Raw genomic sequence first — 17330 nt, 5'->3', positions numbered from 1 at the left:
CACGGATATCATTCACGTGACACAGACTTTGCGGGGACTTCGGCGTTTAAAATAAGCAAATCACATCTCCAGCCCTGGAGGTTATCTGAAGACCAATGAAGGACAATGTGATTCTTCGAATGGATGATTATATTGTCTCATCTGGCATTACGAAATCAGAATTGATCAGGCATAATCCAACAAAATTGAACACAGACTAATATCTAGCATCCTGGTCTGGTGCAAATTGCACAAATACTCAAAAGATGGTCACACCGGAACAAAGAGTGGAGCCTATCAGTACAAAGACGATGGCATCAAGTGGTAACAGAAATTATCAACATAAAAGGAGAATATAGGAAAAGAGCAGACTCAGATTGGGAGAAACGTTCCAGCAGGACGCAATGATTGAACGAAGGTCAGAGAACAGTAGGAGAGTTGAGATCCGTAGAGAGTAAAGAAAGAAAAAGATCGTAGGTGAAGAGAAGGCGTGTGAAGTTGCGGGTGAAACTATTCAGGGAGTTTCGGAGCCCAAGAATCCAGAGTCAACAAAGAGTACATAATTCAGTTGAGTCTCGATTCTGAGGTTTGAGGCATTCCAACTCGTGTGAAGGGAGGTAAGTTGGAAACACTATTAAAAGGCTTGCTGGTTGGACAAGAGACAGAAGAAAAGGAGGCTCGTCATCATCTTTAGGAGTGACTCGAGTCTGGGTTGAGGACCTGCCCACAAACCCTACGAACAAATGCCCATCTCATTGGACGATGTTCAGTGACGGTGGGGTGAGCGGATGCGGTTGATCCTCGGACTGTACCGACTGGTGCGAGAAAGAGAGCCAACATCATGTTTTCCGTCGCAACAGGCACGGACATTTTCGAGCCGGTCTTGTTCCTGAGTTTCGATCACCTGTCTCAGATCATCGGCACTTTCTTGGCCATGCAGACTTTCGTTGTGGACACTAGGAGTTTGACCGTGCCGTCCCTTCAAGCTTGCGATGGATCCCCGAATGGAACTGGAAATGGTGCTGAGTCTTGACGAAGAACGTTGGCGATCATCGGGAACTTGCAAAGACGAGTTTGGAACAGGTGAACTGAGCGCCGGTGATGCACGCCCACCGAGAGTCCCCGAAGATCGCATGGACATCGCCGAGGCCGCTCGCCGCTGTTGCTTGGCTGTTTGACGAGCGGTGCGGCTATTGTAAGATGAGAACGACATCCGTGCTGTCTGGCGAGAACCAGACCGGAAACTAGGGGGGATTGAATTCGTTGATATCGTCGAGGGTTACGCTGTTATTGTCCTCGCAGTTGTCATTGCTCTCCCTTAAAAGGAGGTAAGACAATGCGTTGAACCATGTCTCGTGCCTCTGGCTCGTCGTAGCCGTAAAGCGAACTCGTCGGCCAGGACTGACAACCTCCAAGCTCCTGCAATGAAGACCTGGAGGATACGGGTTGTCATCCGCAACCACTCGAACAGCCTCAATAGGCACACTCTTGGTACGGAGCTCACTCTTTCCGGCAGTTTGAGGGTCCTGCGTGCTCCAGTACAAAGTACGGGTGTACGGGTGAACCCAGAAGTATCGTCGGTGTCGTGTTGTGGACATATCCGCTGAGCCGGTCTTCCGAGTGTACTTCCAAAGGAATTCACCGATCATGGTTTGAGTGATCGCCTGGATCATGCGCGGATCCGTATTGGGTCCATAGCCATGAGGCATGGGGCCAGCGTGAGGCGCCATGTTGAAGCGCTCCTCGATCTCAGACGCAAAAGACGACACTGAGGATCGTCGAGACATCTGGCTTTGGCTTCCTCTCCTCATTCTAGCCTGAGATGAGCCGGTTCTTGAAGAGCTAGCCCGCGCAGCATATTCGCCTGGCGTAAGTGGGCGCTGGGAGTTCATGCGGTAGGCGGAGGCTGGTGCCAAAGGAGGCCCCATGACAGAGGTAGGAGATGGCGGAGGCATATCGATCGGCTTCTTCTCGGCTGCCATGATAGCTTCCCGGTGATCGACGGGCAGTGGGGGGTGACTAACACCGGATGTCTGACTGGCGGCACTGGGAGGCCGGCGGTGTGTTGGCGTTGTCGATTTCGCAGACTGAACTTGCGAAAGGCGAGGTCGCGTAGGAGCCTTGGGTGTCACGTAAGGAGATGCGGTAGCGGTAGCGACTGCAGCAATCTCTTTTGAGTTGTCTGTTACCTGGCTGTCAGATGATAGCGGGCGTGAGGACACACGATCCATAAGGATTTGATCTATCTGTTTAGAGGACAGGATAGTCTGGGACCCTTGGTCCATGCTCACTGAAATAGATTCCTGTCTAGCAGAGCGGGCAAGGGCGTTACCAGAGATATCGTTCAAGGCCAGTCCGGCACCAGCGCGCTGGTCACTATTGGCAGTGCTAGTGTGGCTACGAGTAGCGCCAGTAGGCTGGTCTTCGTGAACAACGACTGCGGCACCTGCGGGCTTGGGCTCTGTCGACTCAGTCTGAGTAGATAAATCTGCCGCCGCAGGGATAACAACTGGCATAGACTTCACTGGATGAGTCTCCACGGAGCGAACAGAGGAGAATGACAATGCCGGCGTAGGGGCAAGGCGGGGCCTTGGGATGATAGGCTCCGTGTATGCTGGATTGAGAGAAGAGATCGTCAAATTCGGTACCTCACGCTCACGTTCAACGTGCTTGATAACATCGACGTATTGGACAACAGGTGGCTCCGGTTCAGGAACGGTTGCTTTGACGGGGGTAGTGGATTGGGCGGTGATCGAAGAGAAGGTCAATTCAGGCTCCTCACGCTCACGCTCAACGTGCTTAATCACGTCGACGTACTCGATGATAGGCTCTGGTTTGGTGACAGTCGCGTGTGCAGGGGTAGTGGACTGGTTGTTGATGGGAGAGCAAGTTAACTCGGGCACCTCGCGCTCGCGCTCAACGTGCTTGATAACGTCGACGTATTCGATAACCGGCTCCGCTTTAGCAAGAGTCGCATGTACAGGCGCAGTGGATTGAGTAACGATAGAAGAGAAGCTTGACTCTGGCACTTCACGCTCACGTTCGACGTGCTTAATGACATCAACGTACTGAATGGCAGGCGGCTGGGGTTCAGGAACGGTTGCTTTGACCGGCTCGGTGGTTTGAGTAGTGATGGAAGAGAAGGTCAATTCGGGAACCTCGGGTTCGCGTTCAACGTGCTTGATCACATCGACGTACTTGATGATAGGTTCCGGCACAGCAAGCGTTGCCTGGACAGGGGCAGTGGAGTGATTATTGATGGAAGATAGTGTCAAGTCGGGGATCTCGCGCTCGCGCTCGACGTGTTTAATTACGTCGACGTATTTGATGACAGGTTCTGGCTCAGGAACAGTTGCCTGGATTGCCTGGACAGGTACCGTCGACTGAGCGGCGACAGACGAGAAGCTCAACTCCGGCACTTCAGGCTCACGTTCAACGAGCTTGATCACATCAACGTACTTGATGGTAGGCTCTGGCACAGCAAGTGTTGCATGGACAGGAGAAGTTGATTGAGTGGTGATGGAGGAGAAGGTCAGCTCGGGCACCTCCGGCTCGCGTTCCACGTATTTGATGACATCGACATGCTTGATGATTGGCTCAGGTACGAGAACCGTTGGTTGAATGGGATTAGTATTTTGGGATGAAACTGAAGATATCGTCATTTCCGGCACTTCCGGCGGGGGTAGTTGATGCTTCACAGGCGTAGTGGTTCCCCCAGTAATGTATGAGACACTGAGATCGGGTCGCTTAGGTGCAGAAGGCGTGGTCTCTTGAGAAGAAATGTTAGCCATGCCCAGCTCGGGAAGGTCAGGTTCAGCGTGGACATTGCCCAGCTGGTCTTGCACTGAACGCTTTTCCTTCGTTTCCTCAGCGATCTCACGGTCTGCTGTTTGAGCCGCCTGGGGTGCAGCGAGAGCATGCGGCAGAACAGCTCCTGCAGCAAGACCGGCAGCTCCAGTAACAACGCTAGCACCGATAGAAGGCGTGGGCTCCCAAGGTTCAGTCATGACACCAGAGTCGACCATTGCGGGTGTGGAGGGTGCATCCAGCATTGCATCCGATGGTCTTCGGGAACCGGATGCAGGCTCCATGCGCGGTGTCGAAGCCTGGGAAGTGACTTCATCATCCTCGGTGCTGTCGAGCTCTGCAAGTTCGGCAAAGAGACTCTGGCCCTCTTGAGTTGCTGGCGCTGGCGCAAAACTGGGTGCTGCGGATTCGCGTGAACTGGAAGGTCGACTGGTGGATGCGAATGTAGCCTCTCCAGATGGACGAATGCGTCTCGACATGCTGCGTTTGGACTTCACACGGGGTCGGGAGATATTCATTTGGCTGGGAGAACCGAACGCTCTATCGTATTCTTCGTCATCGGAAGATGCGGAAGCAGTGCTGTTATATGAGGCGCGTTCACGAGCTTTGGCCATAACCAGGGAAGAAGGCACTCGGCGGACAGGAGTTCTCTGTAGGTTATTTTCCGTCTCGGTAAGATCAGCCGAATCGCTGCTGTCATCCGCCATGCTTTCGACACCAGTCTGGAATGCTTCGCTCTCAGTTGCGGTTGCCCGCTCATTCGCTGTTTCAAATCCATCTTCCGCCTCGGTAGCTGTTTGATAGACATCGCTAGGTCCATCGGGAGACTCCGAGCGAGGGCGTCCCCTAGTGGATATCGCCTTGGTGTGGGTCTGGGTGGGACTGATTTGGCCGGCATTGTCTTCCCAGTCAGTGTCGTGAAGCTCAACAAATGATTTCTCTTTGCGTCCTGCGCCCAGAAGATCTGGGCGGGGTGGCTTTCGAGTCGAATCTGTCTTGGTCTTCTGGCGCTTGCTAGTTCCGTTTGCCGCAGTGCTATCACGGCGCCGTTGCTCAACTTCATCCCGAGCATCTTGCAGCATACGCTTGAGCTCAATCTTTTCGGTCTTTTCGCGGTGGATTGTGCTCTTAAGGTTCTGGATCATACGATGAGCATGACCGAGCGAGCTCTTCAAAGTTTCCGATTCAAGATGGCCATGTCGCGGAGTGAACTTATTGGGGGATGGCGGAGGAGAGCTTTCAGGTGTGATATGCTCCGGCTCGTGGCCCTCGCTGTCATACGGAACCTCCCTAGTGCCTTGGTTTTCATGCTCCCGGAGCCTCATGGCAACTGCCTTGGCGAGTTCTTGATTTTGTGAAGTCATTTCCATCAGCTTCTTTTGAAGCGCGGCCTTTTCAGCGTCACCAGAAGTCAGATTCCGCCGCAATAGGTGGATTTCCGCGTCATTTGCCTTCTGCGTGAGGCTCTGATCTTCAAGTAACCTCGCATTGGTTTGCCTGAGCTCCTCCAGCTCTCGTTCCATGGCATTCTTTTCCGAATTTGTCGATGTTATAGTGCTGTTGAGCCGTTGTTCACGTTCCGCGGCCTCCCTCGCAGCTGCCATTAACTCATGTGTCTGAGTCTCTAGCGCCCAGTTCTCGTCCTTGTACCGTTGCTCACTGTCGTCAAGCGCCCGGATTCTCTGTGCATACCCCTCTGCCTCCAACTCAAGTCGCGATTTTTCCAAGTTAACAAACTTGAGTGTCTCATCCCGTTCTGCAAGAAGAGCTTGCAGTTGCCGGACCTGGGCCAAAAGTGAAGTGGATATCTCAGTCGCAAATTCGATATCGTGGACACGGTTCGATGGTTGGTTGCGCTGCTTGCGGGATGGAACGCTGACTTTGCTAGGGGAGTTTGTAGCTTGACTGGCGAACAAAGCGGGACTTAAGGGTGACTATCAGATCTTGGATGTTAGTTCGGCTAGAAATCGGACCAGAGTCAGATGTAAGACCCAGGCAGTACCTTTTGATCGAAAGATGGCGTCCCAAGCTGAGCATCCTCCGGGCCCCCGGCAAGGCGTTTGGGTCCCAGGAACGCCCGTGCTGACTCACGACCGATCTCGTTGTACTCCTTCTCCAAATCCGCAAGTTTGCGTCGCAGTTCCGGGCCCATCTCTCCCTCATTCTGCTCCTGTTCGACCTCCTTCAACTGCTCTGATAGCTGCCGCTGCTGGTCGATAAGGGCCGTTCCCAGCTTCGATGCCTCCTCCAGTCGACGCTCCGTCTCCGCCAAGTGGGCCTCGAGGGCCCGTTTTGCCTGTGCTGGCGAAGACGCATTTAGGCTGTATAGCTGCGTATCGAAGGAGAAGAATCGATTGGAGTCGCCAGGCACAGCTGGCCTTCCGGAATTCGCAACGAAGGGGTCTTCCATCGATGCAAATGACCCGGTGGCCTCAGCATTGGATGCGGTCATTATTTGGGAATCGTGGGCCTCAAACGGCATCTGAACCCTCTTAATGACGAGGACACAGTTGCCGTTGAGATATCGGGGACTCGCGGCTTGATCTTTGTTGTGATTCTAGGCCGCGGGCATCATCCGAATTACCGCGCTCGGTCAAAGGCTGTTGTCGCAAGATGATTCCCGTCAGGATCTTTGCCGAGCCGACCAGCGACAAAAGTTGTTCGACTTTTTTTCGAGATTACCGCACGCTGATATTGATGCGATGGGCGTGGAACGGCACACCGTTGAAAGATGCGAAAGGGGAAGAGGGGGGAATCCCACACGATTAAAAACAACAAACACCGAGGACCTTCGGACGAATCAGTGAGCTCCCGGTAAGATTGGCCAGACACGCGCGAAGAGATGCAACTAACCACAACAAAGTGCTCGGGATCTGCAGGGCCTTTGGAATCGGCCTTGGTGGTCTGAATAAAGGAAAGACTAAAAGACAAATGGAAAACAAAAGGACAGCTAACTCAAAAAAAGAAAGGAATGAAAAAAAGAAAAGAAAGGGAGCGTAGGGAGTGATTGGATAGGTCGAGTTTGGATGACTCGGCGGGGAGAAGAGGGAAGAGAATAATGAGAGTGAGCGAACGTGGTGTTGTTATTGCCAATTGGCGCCGGTGTTTGAGATTCACGATCGATAATCACCCCAGACGGAGAGACGAATCTACGATACTAGGCTATATTCTTTGTTCCGGATACCTCTAAATTTACTATAAAACTGTAAAGACAATATGAAATGCTGATTCGACAGGTTCCTGCGTGTTCTGCTGTGATTTTCACTATCAAACGCGTCCCAAAGTGAGGAGGTTGTTTGTCTTGTTTGCATTATATCTGCTTAGTCATTTCTCGATGGCCCGGTCGATATCCAACGATATGCGTGCATCTTTGCAACCTTTGCATCTGACACAACTGCTTGAATATCTACGACTAATTTTCACCAATATCCAACATACAATATGGGTGAAGAAACAGAAGTCGCAGACGCCGTGCCCCAAGTCGCTTTCAAGAAGCGCTCCAAGGGCAAAGCCAACTTTCGCAAGAAGCCCGCAACGCCACCTCCTGCGTCTGACTCCGACTCCGACTTTGTATCTTCCGACGACGAAGAAGGGCGACGGATCAAGAGGCGGCGCAAGAATGCAGCTGTCACCGCATCGTCCACATCAAATGCGACAAGGAAACAGCGCCCAGAAGACGAACCTACAACCGCGGGACCCGCTCCATTGACCTCGAGCAACGATGCCACAAAGGCTTCCGACTGGTATGACGAGAACCTGAGCGAAAAGAATTTATTGGGCACAACCCGGGCAAAACCAGTCCCTACCTCACAGCCGGACGGAACCTACAAGGGTGCCGCCAACTATCAATCTTTCATCCAGAAGAACCCTGATGCACCAGGGAAATTCGGTCCTGTCAAAGCTGCGACCAATGTCAGGACTATCACAGTGACAGACTTTGCCCCCGATGTGTGCAAAGATTGGAAACAAACTGGCTACGTGAGTTACGCCCTCGCCTCCATCTTTCTATCGTGAATCAAGACTAACCTATCTAAAATTAGTGTGGCTTTGGAGACAGCTGTAAATATCTCCATTCTCGAGAGGCATACAAGGCAGGATGGGAGCTGGATCGTGACTGGGAAATCAACACCAAGGGCAAGCAGTTAAGTGGGCGAGTGGTTTCACAGCGAAAGGGCGCGGGCAAAATTGCCGAGGATGACAATGATGACGAGGAGGATGAGTTGCTAGAGAGCATCCCGTTCGCCTGTATCATCTGCTTGAAGCCCTATAAAGAACCTATCATCACCAAATGTGGGCACTATTTCTGTGAAGCCTGTGCCCTACAGCGATACCGGAAAACCCCGTCGTGTGCTGCCTGTGGCGAGGGGACTGGGGGTGTCTTCAACGTCGCAAAGAAGTTGAATACTTTGCTGAACAAGAAGCGGGAACGTGCGCGCAAGATTCGAGAGGAGGCGATTGCAAATGGGGAGGAGGTCAGCGATGAAGAAGAGGGTGATGATAGTGGTTAGCCGGGAAAGACCTTATGTATAGCATAATATAACAAGCAGCTGGACTGCAACATTTGTCCTCTGGCAATGTATCAAAACTTGTTTATTTTATGTCGATTTATCTCCATTGGCGTACCGTGAGATTGAGCACTTCACATGCTTTGAACATAAGACGGGGACGCGTAACATGTAAATCAGCCGCGTGTACGGAGTAAAATAGAATGAGAATATATCTTTTTCTTTGAGGCCTAGTATTATTTTACAAGGGTGGCGTTGAGGTACTATATACATGTGGTCTACTTGGGGTCCGTGTGGTACGCTAGACCATTCACCGCATTAAGCCATGGAGACTTCATCCTGTTCAAGTACTCCGTTTCCTACGGAGTACGGAGTACAACGTACAACAATACGCTAATCCAACAAGCGAAGAGGCAACCCTGAGATCACCGAGATCTTCACTGGATCAGTGAAGATCAGACAAGCCAAGAAATAATATCGACGACAACACGGCATGCAAACATTCAGTGCAGTCGATATTCCATTGCGACGCAACTCCGAGAACATACACGTACAGGGGAGCAACGAGGCTTTTTAAGGTTGCTGGATGACATAACAATAAAAATGCGCCTGGGCCTTCTGAAAAATGGCTCGCTTGAATGCCTCTGATCCCAGAGACGTCATTACAAGACATCCAACATATTGCAGTGCCGCTGATCGGCCAATATGTGGGCTTGATTCTGTCACAGCCACACGCTGCAATCGAAAATAACCCACATGTTAGGACCCTGGATCTTTCAAGAGTCCGTTCGCCGATGAAATCATACCAAGGGATGCCAACTGTCCAGTTCGATGTCCACCCGATTATGTAGGCTGTGCATTGAAAAGGGATCATCGTAGCCGACCAGTAACGGCAATAATCCGAACAATTTTTAAACCCATTTCAAGCAAACGAGACAGCCCCACTGTGATACGAGCCTACCGAATAATAGTCTTGTGGAGAACTTCGTACTATTCCCATTGCAGTGTTCACTTTTCCGATTCTGGAAAGCTTTTTTAATTTGGCAGTCTCAAACCCAACGCCACGTGCATTCCGTGGTACGGGAAAAACACGCGTGTCGCCACAGTGGATTCCAACACCTAGGGTAACTTTGCGATAGGTTAAATACTGTTGCCTCAGGTATGCCAACGCCCGGGCGTTTAACAGATTCATTTTCAAGGTTTAAACTCTTAAGCCTTGATCCCGTCCAGAGAGGTCCGTCCATGGCTCAAGCGTAAACTCTATGGTAAAAAGGGGTAAAGCGTGCGCTATAGCCAAGCTTTTGCTTTTCCCCCAACCACAACCAGAAACCCAAACGCCCCTTGGCATCAATACTAAAGGGCGGCTCCCCTGAACGCCCCAGTGGCCAATGATATGTCCATGACATTGTTAAGGAGTCCACTCGAAAAGCTCCCCTCTTTCTATTTTACTTTAATATTCCCAGGTTTCCACTTTGTACTTCGTACGGGGTACAATTCTTTTAATCTTTCCCCCTTTCTACCTTCCCTGTCCTTTATTACCGACTACGCCTTCCTTTTATATCATTTTTGCCCTCGAATTTGCCTTCAGACGTCTCGGTACTTTAGAACAATCACTTGTCCTATTTCGCATCGCTATCATACATCGGAAACCGTATATATCAATGGCTTATTAGTTGAATCATCAACCTCGACTTAACACCTACGGGCTCCTCTCCGCAGAGTCCCTGGGGTATTATCCCTCTCATTCATCATTCATAATGAGAGGTGGACTCCGTATCGCAGGGTTTTGCGTCTCGTGTCTTGTTCTATTCTCACTATATCTACTCGAGGCGCATCTACAAGACATCTGCAATCAATATCGCGCTGGCGCGTATGTGATTAATTGGCTAGATCGCAATGACACCGCCTCAACTCCACATGGCGACACGACACCTGGTGATAAGGTGATTGTCATGGCCAAGCTAGAAGAAGAGAATACCGAATGGGTGGAAGAAGAGCTTCCCGAGTGAGTTCTTTTGATCTCCAACACTCCACTGAAGAAGCACGGCTAATTGGCTTTCTTTCTCTCCAAACAGCTGGCAACGGGCAATCTACACCGTCAACCCCTCACACGAGACACGACTAAATCCCAATGTTCTTACGACCCCATTGAACAAAGGCCACGAAGCCATGGCCTACTTCACGTATATAATCGATTTCTACAACAATCTTCCCTCGACCGTCGCCTTTCTCCATGCCCACCGCGCAGGCTTCCTCATGGCCTGGCATGTCGATGCGCCACTCCACGACAACGTCATAGCCATGCGCAACCTACAACTCGATTTCGTCCAACAGAACGGTTATGTGAATCTTCGCTGCAATTGGAATCCCGGCTGCAAGGGCGTCCACCGCTTCAATGGCCATGTCACCGAGCAGGTTTGGATGGAAGTCTTCGACGGCACGAGTACGCCTCCGTTGAATGCCTCCTCAACCACGGATCAGGAGTTCCCGGGCCAGAAATATCTCCGCAAGCCTGCCGAGATTGGCGCCGCATGCTGCGCGCAATTCGCTGTCTCGCGAGAGCAGATTCAGAAGCGGCCGCTGGAGGATTATATTAGGTTCCGCCAATGGGTTATCGATACGGAGCTTAGCGATGCTAAGTCGGGGAGGGTGATGGAGTTCTTGTGGCATGTAATTTTTGGCATGGAAGGGGTATAGTAAGTTATAGTCGATCACGTTTCGCTGTAATGTTGACCTAACCGCCTTTCGCAGTTGTCCCGATGAACAAATATGTTATTGTCGAGTCTACGGGCAGTGTTAAATGCGCCCTCGGCTTGAACATACATTCCAAAATCCAGCGACATCTCCCAGGCTGGTATTTACATATCGTGGGACACGTGGCGTTACACCTTTACCTCCACCTTTCCGTCATGATGTGTATGATTTTTGCGACACAGCAGGCACCCCTTTTGTCGGATAGAACTTGGAGTTTTCAGGGGCCCTGCTTTCATCATAGATTAATTGCGTTCAAGCGCCGAGGACGAAGTTCCTCATGCACATACTCCTTCACTTTCATTGATGGATTTCTGGACAATCAGAGTACATGAAATGTATATTCTTACCATTGTCTTTCTTACTTCCTATGCATACATAGATGTATCATACCATTCAGATTTCTACATGTGACCTCCACTATCAATAGTGACTCCATGCTCTGATAACCCCCAGGTGGCCAAAGCATCTTATCATTCAAGCTTTATTTTATCGGACTCTAATCAATACCAATGACAGGCGCTAATTTCCAGAGACAGTCCAATGTACTGCTTCAGATACCCATCCACCCTATGCACATCACCAAGACAAGCAACAAAGTCAACATACCCATCAGGCCCGACTCCCACTAATGCGTCCTGTGCTGGGTCTACACCGTAGATACTATACGCATCATCCAAAGCCGGTCTATCATGAAGCACATCTCAGCTTACTGCTTTACACACGACGGCACGTCGTTCCACTCAAACCTTCGATGCAGCCGGCGATGCGGAATAATCTGCTCAATGGTCCAATTGCAGAACTGCGCTTCTAGCAGAATGACTGCTTCCAGTGTCTGCAGTGCTTCGATCAAGAAGGTCGGCCGATGTGAGGCATAAGATGCGTAATCGACCAGTGGAGGGGATATCTGTGTGGTTATTTTGTTAGATATCAATGTTTCCACCCGAAGCTTCCATTCGCCGACCGACTAATGGAAAAGACCACTCAAATGACCACTCAAATGACCACCAAGAAGACTACGGCAGTATAGGCGGCTGACTATTCTTGTTATAGATTGAGATATCATAGAAATTGACCCTATAGAAGCTCGAATGATGATACTGTAGGAATTAATTACTACTAGAACTTACCTATACAATGGAGATAATAGTAAATTGGCGGCATGAAGGTCAAAATTTAATATGGGAATACTATATGGCGCACTAGCGGTTAGAGACTACCGTAAACCGCCTCCCAGTACTAGAAGGGAGAAACATAACCAAAACGGACTCGATCTACGCGAGATTTATACCAAGTTCAACAATGCATTAAAAGTGCGATGATTCGTGCTAATCAGGAAGCATGTCAATCTCATTAAGATAGCAATACAATTTCATAGCAATACAAATCAACAAGCGCTCAGGTCAGAGCGAATAGACAGGCGAAGCGATGCACAGCTTGTTCTGCTGTGGAATCTGGCCCAAGAATCCATTCTGGCTCGAGACAAATGACAAACCACAGACGTGCAAACATCATATTGCTGCAGTTTTGCAGTTGCCTTCCTCTGCGTCTCCTCTCTTGGTGTATCGAGTTTGCGTCGCTTGGTTGGATGGGCGTCGTGAACCATCTCTCGGTCTGAGGTGCTTGGCGACTCTGGTCCCCAAGATTGATCGGTTAGCTAGAGTTGGTTTGAAATACAAGTCGAAGAGAGTTCGTAGGTTGGCAACGGTCTCATCGCCAACCACATAGATCTTGGAGCATGCAAGGGCGGTGAAAGCCCGCCGCAAGCTGGCCAGCGGCGCTCCATGCCACTCCTTCGGTTGAGTCAAACCGAATTCCTCCAGCCTTTCTCCCATTACCACAGGCAGGCAGTCCGTACTCAGGAACATGGCCGGTACAGACCATAAGCGGCTTCAGGCCCGTTCATTTGCTTCTCAGCGAGATGATTCCTGTACATCTTGTTGGTCGGGATTTGGCGACGAAGGTTGCCGTCCCCAGACCGTCTCTCTTGATCCATAACTTCAAAGTTGAGGAAGTACTCCACGTCAACAGGTATAAAGGCGATGCCTGGTTCGTAGGCTCGGTCAAATTCGGTGTGGCAACTTGGACATAGGGCGATCCCGTTTACGATTGACCTCAGGTTGAAATTGATGAGACCAATATCAGCCCAAAATTCTACCTATAGGCCCATGGGTAGCTCTATCATACTGAAGCCAATAGTACAAGCTGGTTATCACGTACTGCCTTATCCTCCTTAGGGATCACATGGCATGCCTCTGTTGTTCTGGATGTGCAGACCCAGCATTCGTTCTTTGCGAGCCGCTCGATCTCAGCCCTGATGACTACAGAGAATTCTGACGACTGGGGTACCGAACTTGCTGTGGGGAATATAGCAAGTGTCTGTGCAGCCGATGAACCCTCCGACGTGCCTCCGAGCGACCTGCTAACAGCAGAAGAGGAAGATCAGCTAGGCCGCGGGGATGAATTGTGTTCGAATGGTTGACTTCTCATGGGTGGAGAAGGCGTCATCGCGTCATCATTGGAAGCTGGTGTAGCCATTTTTGGTCAATTGATTCACCGAGAGAGATGTTTTTGGAGTCGCCTACAACAGACACCAGACAATAGATCCAAGGAAGTCGGAATGTTTAGACAGCAGGTCGGTCCTTCCTCATAGCGAGTCAGGTCGATGAGGCAGTAGCCGGAGGTGAATTTGGGGCAATATACACCCGTGGATGGGCTGAACTCAAAGAGGAATGTTGGGAACTCAACTATGTCTACATATCTACACGTACTGTCAGTGATGCCTTCGTGTCTTATCTGGAGACATGACCTGCTCGTTATTCATAATAGGAATAATGGAAAGTATCAGGCTAATAAGCCACAGGTACTCATGAACCGTCCGCGATTGCAGCAGTGCCCTCAAGAGTCCGATGCATCTTCCAGGAACCGTGCTCCGGGTACTAAACTAGTTTCTGCTGCGTCCCTCATTCGCATTGGTCTGGTATTGGTCTGGTACTTGTCCCCTCACGTGCTCGCCTTTCTGTCTCGTTTCAGGCAACTGTGTGTGAGAGGCAGTTATATAATTTGTGGAATCCGGTCATGGTAAAGGACCACGGACATACAATGAGCTGGAGAACTGGGATAATCCTTCTAATCCGGCTAGAACTAAATATATTATCTAGGAGCATGTGGCGGGTGTTCAATTATATTAAGAGTGGCACAAAATGAACCCGGAATAATATACACTATAAACTAAAGCGCTTTTATTAATAATGAAAAAGATGGCTACCCTAGACTTCCCGGCCTATAGTAGTCTATACTTCGTAGATACGCCTCTAGACTCGGACTTAAAGATTCCCTTCGACTAGGGCTTGTATGTGGGACTGTATTGTAGTCCGGTTTTCTAGAACCGAAATCCGGGGGAATGTGAACTCTACCATGGCCTAAGTCCTAATTGCGGACCTTAGAGATATCTTATAAGTTATTGTCGGGGTTTGATAGATACAGGGTTTCTCTCGTTTGCCTAAAGAAGCCGTCAATAATCGCAAACTTCTGCCGTATTTAAGGATTAATTTAAGATCATATCCGTCTATTGAAAACAAGTCGAGAGGTGATACAAAAGGTGGTTAAAGATAAACGCATCAAGGACGCTGCTACACTAGCTCTGCTTTACCCGGATTTTCACAAGAGGAATATCTACGTCTCTGCGGAAGAACTAACCGTTATTACTGGCTAAGTCTCTAGATAGTCGAGCTACCGGGCTATGGAAGATGGTATTGCTTAGGAGGTTGGGGCTTCTCTGAAAATAGCCATAGCCATAACGAGTTCCAGCCCTCGTTGGTACGACTAGCCTTCTTACCAACCCTCCACGAACAGTAACTAGACACAGGAAATGAATAGATAGGCAGAGAGAACCTGACGACAATGTATGTCCCAGAAATTAAACCAGCCATATACCAGGTTGCCCGCAATAGCATACAGGCTCTTAGTCGTCACCAGCATACTTTCCGGTGTAGCGTCGCTCGATCTTCACAAGGCTATCCTTCGTGCACTCGCCATCACTTTGAGTAGTAATGGTGCCACTGCAGGTGCCGTCCTCGCCGGAGGCAATGCCGATGAAGGTTAAGTCCTTGTCCACCTCTCCCTTAGTCTCTGATTTATCAGGGGCGTACACGCTGCATGCTCCGGGCATGCCGCTGAAGGAGGACCCGCAACTGAAGTCGTAGGTTCCCTCCCAGCAGTCCGAAGTTATCTGGAGGTGGTTGGTGTCCCTCATGCAGGGAGCGTAGCCGATAGGGTTTGCGCTTTGGAAGAGGATATTGTTGTCGTTGTCGAAGAGGGTGAAGCCGGCGATGTGGCCGCTACCGGAGTCATGGATGCCGTTAAAGGAGGAGCTTGTGTAGAGGAACTTGATGTTGTTCTCGCCAGCTATGACAGTGGTCGCCGTGGCAGAAATGGCAAGGAGAGACTTGATAAGCATTTTGTCTTGTTTTGTCTGGTGGGAGAGAAAGCGAGATAAGTGGAATTGCTTCTGGTCTGATTGATGTTGAAGTTGAAGTTGAAGAATTTTGAGAGGGATAGATAGGGTTTATATACCTCAATTGTTCGCACCGAGACTGCCTTGTGCTGAGAGAGTTACGTAACAATGCAGATGTTGTGAGGTTGTACCTCTTGTTCCCTGGGGCCGAGGTCGAGGTTGAAATCTGGATAGGAAGGTTACCCTTACTGCAGTACTACTCCGGGTCGGTTTGAGTAGACCAACATTTCTTAATCAGGCCTCTGAAGGACTGCAGATCAGCTTTGACTTCATGCATGATCAATATCAAATTCAAGTAAGCAAGTACTGTTAGATCGAGTTGCCCTGCACGGTTGTCGTCAGTACTCTCCATACTTTGGCCCCATACTCCGTATTTGAGGCAGTGTGGCCCCCACGCCAAGCGTTTCCAAGTGAGCCAGCCATACCTTTACGGTCCTTGCGCATTCCCAACCAATGCAAACCCTATATCTGGTTGACGGCTGTAGAGAAGTACAGCCCTACAGCCCCTTCAGTGGAAGTTCATGACACAAGAGGATGAAGCAGGTGACTAGAAGTAACGGGGCGCGGTATGAATCAATATTGACTTCCTGTCCAGGATGCTTCGGAGTAGAACCAGAGCCACCCGGTGTACATCGGTTCCCTGATTGTCTTCGCTAAATCCCTCACACTAATGTGTATAGCATCCTTCCTCACACTAATGTGTATAGCATCCTTCTTCAGGCCCATCTCAATCTCGGATACGGATTGGGACCGGGCCGTCAGCAGTATCCGTAAGGTCAAGCCCCTACGCCCCATTCTGCATCCAATTTTCCTAGACATGATGTATCCCGCCCCGCTGGTAATGCTGATCATGTGTAGCCTGGCAGTGTCGTGCCCATACAGCTATTACTGACGAGGCTATCCAAGTGGGTCGTCGTCTAGATGGCCGTAGCCGGTTTTGACGATCTGTTGGGCAGTATGAATGGCAGTGTTCTCCATCGTGTGAAGGTGGAGCCTTTCATTGGACTCAAGGCGGCGTGGGTCCTCAAGGCTGACTTGGATCTTCCTGAATATGCCATTCCGAACATGTCTGCACTGTGAATGCTCAGGTAAAGAAGTGATAACCATATCTTGAAGCCGCACTGTATGATAGCACAGAAACCCATTTCCCAGTGTCAATTACGAGTGCCAATGCTTTTTCCACTATGCTACAGTTTGTTTGTTCAAACGGATAGTCATCTCTGGTCTTACCTATTTCCACGTCGATATGAACAGCAAGGCAGACCCCTGGACTTTGGGGGCGGCCAAGCAAGTTCGAGCCGAGGTGCAACCCTACACCAATCATGGCGAATTTCGTCCTGGTTCTATGTACTAGGACTTATTAAAGAGACATCTATCTGGCGATCTGGCTTGTAATCACCCTGTGCTGTGAGCTACTCAGTGAGCAGGACCCCTGAGCGCCCTCATAAAGCGGCGGCACCCCGATCGGGAAATCTGCATCCGCGGCCTAAAATCCGGTACATACTGCTACATATGTAGGTAGGACTTGAGGACCAACCTTCCAAGGTTCCGCTTCGGCTGCTTGCTCTTGTAGTGTGCTAAGGTATCTCTCGAGGAGATCTTTTCGTGGCACAACACGTACGTTCCCAGCCCCTAAGATGTTAGAGAGTCTCTCGCCATCTAGTACGGCCGGACGGTCGCCTTCTAGGCTGCCATGAAGGTATTCATGGTGTTTTGTGACCAGGGCCGATGGGTCTTCGCATGTCAGCCAGATTTGGTTAGGCGCTAGTTAT

General features: G+C 50.2%; 6 protein-coding genes across 6 annotated transcripts; 2 read left to right on the top strand and 4 right to left on the bottom strand.

Annotated features, from left to right (window-relative positions):
* Positions 1–745: 745 nt before the first annotated feature.
* N7519_007233 (putative nuclear migration protein (ApsA)) lies at positions 746–6238 on the bottom strand (the record flags this gene model as incomplete). The annotated part of the gene is made up of 3 exons (XM_057294009.1): positions 746–1169; positions 1225–5720; positions 5789–6238. 3 exons carry the CDS (start codon positions 6236–6238, stop codon positions 746–748), a joined length of 5370 nt encoding a protein of 1789 aa, XP_057148820.1.
* A 989-nt stretch (positions 6239–7227) lies between these two features.
* N7519_007232 (U2-type spliceosomal complex subunit CWC24) lies at positions 7228–8294 on the top strand (the record flags this gene model as incomplete). The annotated part of the gene is made up of 2 exons (XM_057294008.1): positions 7228–7764; positions 7827–8294. The coding sequence occupies 2 exons, from the start codon at positions 7228–7230 to the stop codon at positions 8292–8294; spliced, it is 1005 nt and encodes a 334-aa protein (XP_057148819.1).
* A 1754-nt stretch (positions 8295–10048) lies between these two features.
* On the top strand, positions 10049–11091 carry N7519_007231 (DUF3431 domain-containing protein; the record flags this gene model as incomplete). Its single annotated transcript, XM_057294007.1, has 3 exons — positions 10049–10296; positions 10367–10987; positions 11043–11091. The coding sequence occupies 3 exons, from the start codon at positions 10049–10051 to the stop codon at positions 11089–11091; spliced, it is 918 nt and encodes a 305-aa protein (XP_057148818.1).
* Positions 11092–12553: 1462 nt separating this feature from the next.
* N7519_007230 (uncharacterized protein) lies at positions 12554–12910 on the bottom strand (the record flags this gene model as incomplete). Its single annotated transcript, XM_057294006.1, has 1 exon — positions 12554–12910. The coding sequence occupies one exon, from the start codon at positions 12908–12910 to the stop codon at positions 12554–12556; it is 357 nt and encodes a 118-aa protein (XP_057148817.1).
* A 2096-nt stretch (positions 12911–15006) lies between these two features.
* Positions 15007–15501, bottom strand: N7519_007229 (uncharacterized protein; the record flags this gene model as incomplete). Its single annotated transcript, XM_057294005.1, has 1 exon — positions 15007–15501. The coding sequence occupies one exon, from the start codon at positions 15499–15501 to the stop codon at positions 15007–15009; it is 495 nt and encodes a 164-aa protein (XP_057148816.1).
* A 954-nt stretch (positions 15502–16455) lies between these two features.
* On the bottom strand, positions 16456–16882 carry N7519_007228 (uncharacterized protein; the record flags this gene model as incomplete). Its single annotated transcript, XM_057294004.1, has 2 exons — positions 16456–16679; positions 16789–16882. 2 exons carry the CDS (start codon positions 16880–16882, stop codon positions 16456–16458), a joined length of 318 nt encoding a protein of 105 aa, XP_057148815.1.
* Between the last annotated feature and the right edge of the window lie 448 nt (positions 16883–17330).

Source organism: Penicillium mononematosum (genome assembly GCF_028829835.1).
Source record: "Penicillium mononematosum strain IBT 11891 chromosome Unknown utg000003l:1.0-8172316.0:1.0-8177699.0, whole genome shotgun sequence".
In the NCBI taxonomy this organism is placed as follows: domain Eukaryota; kingdom Fungi; phylum Ascomycota; class Eurotiomycetes; order Eurotiales; family Aspergillaceae; genus Penicillium; species Penicillium mononematosum.
Note: the sequence above shows the minus strand (reverse complement) of the source record. Positions and strands in the feature narration are given on the sequence as shown.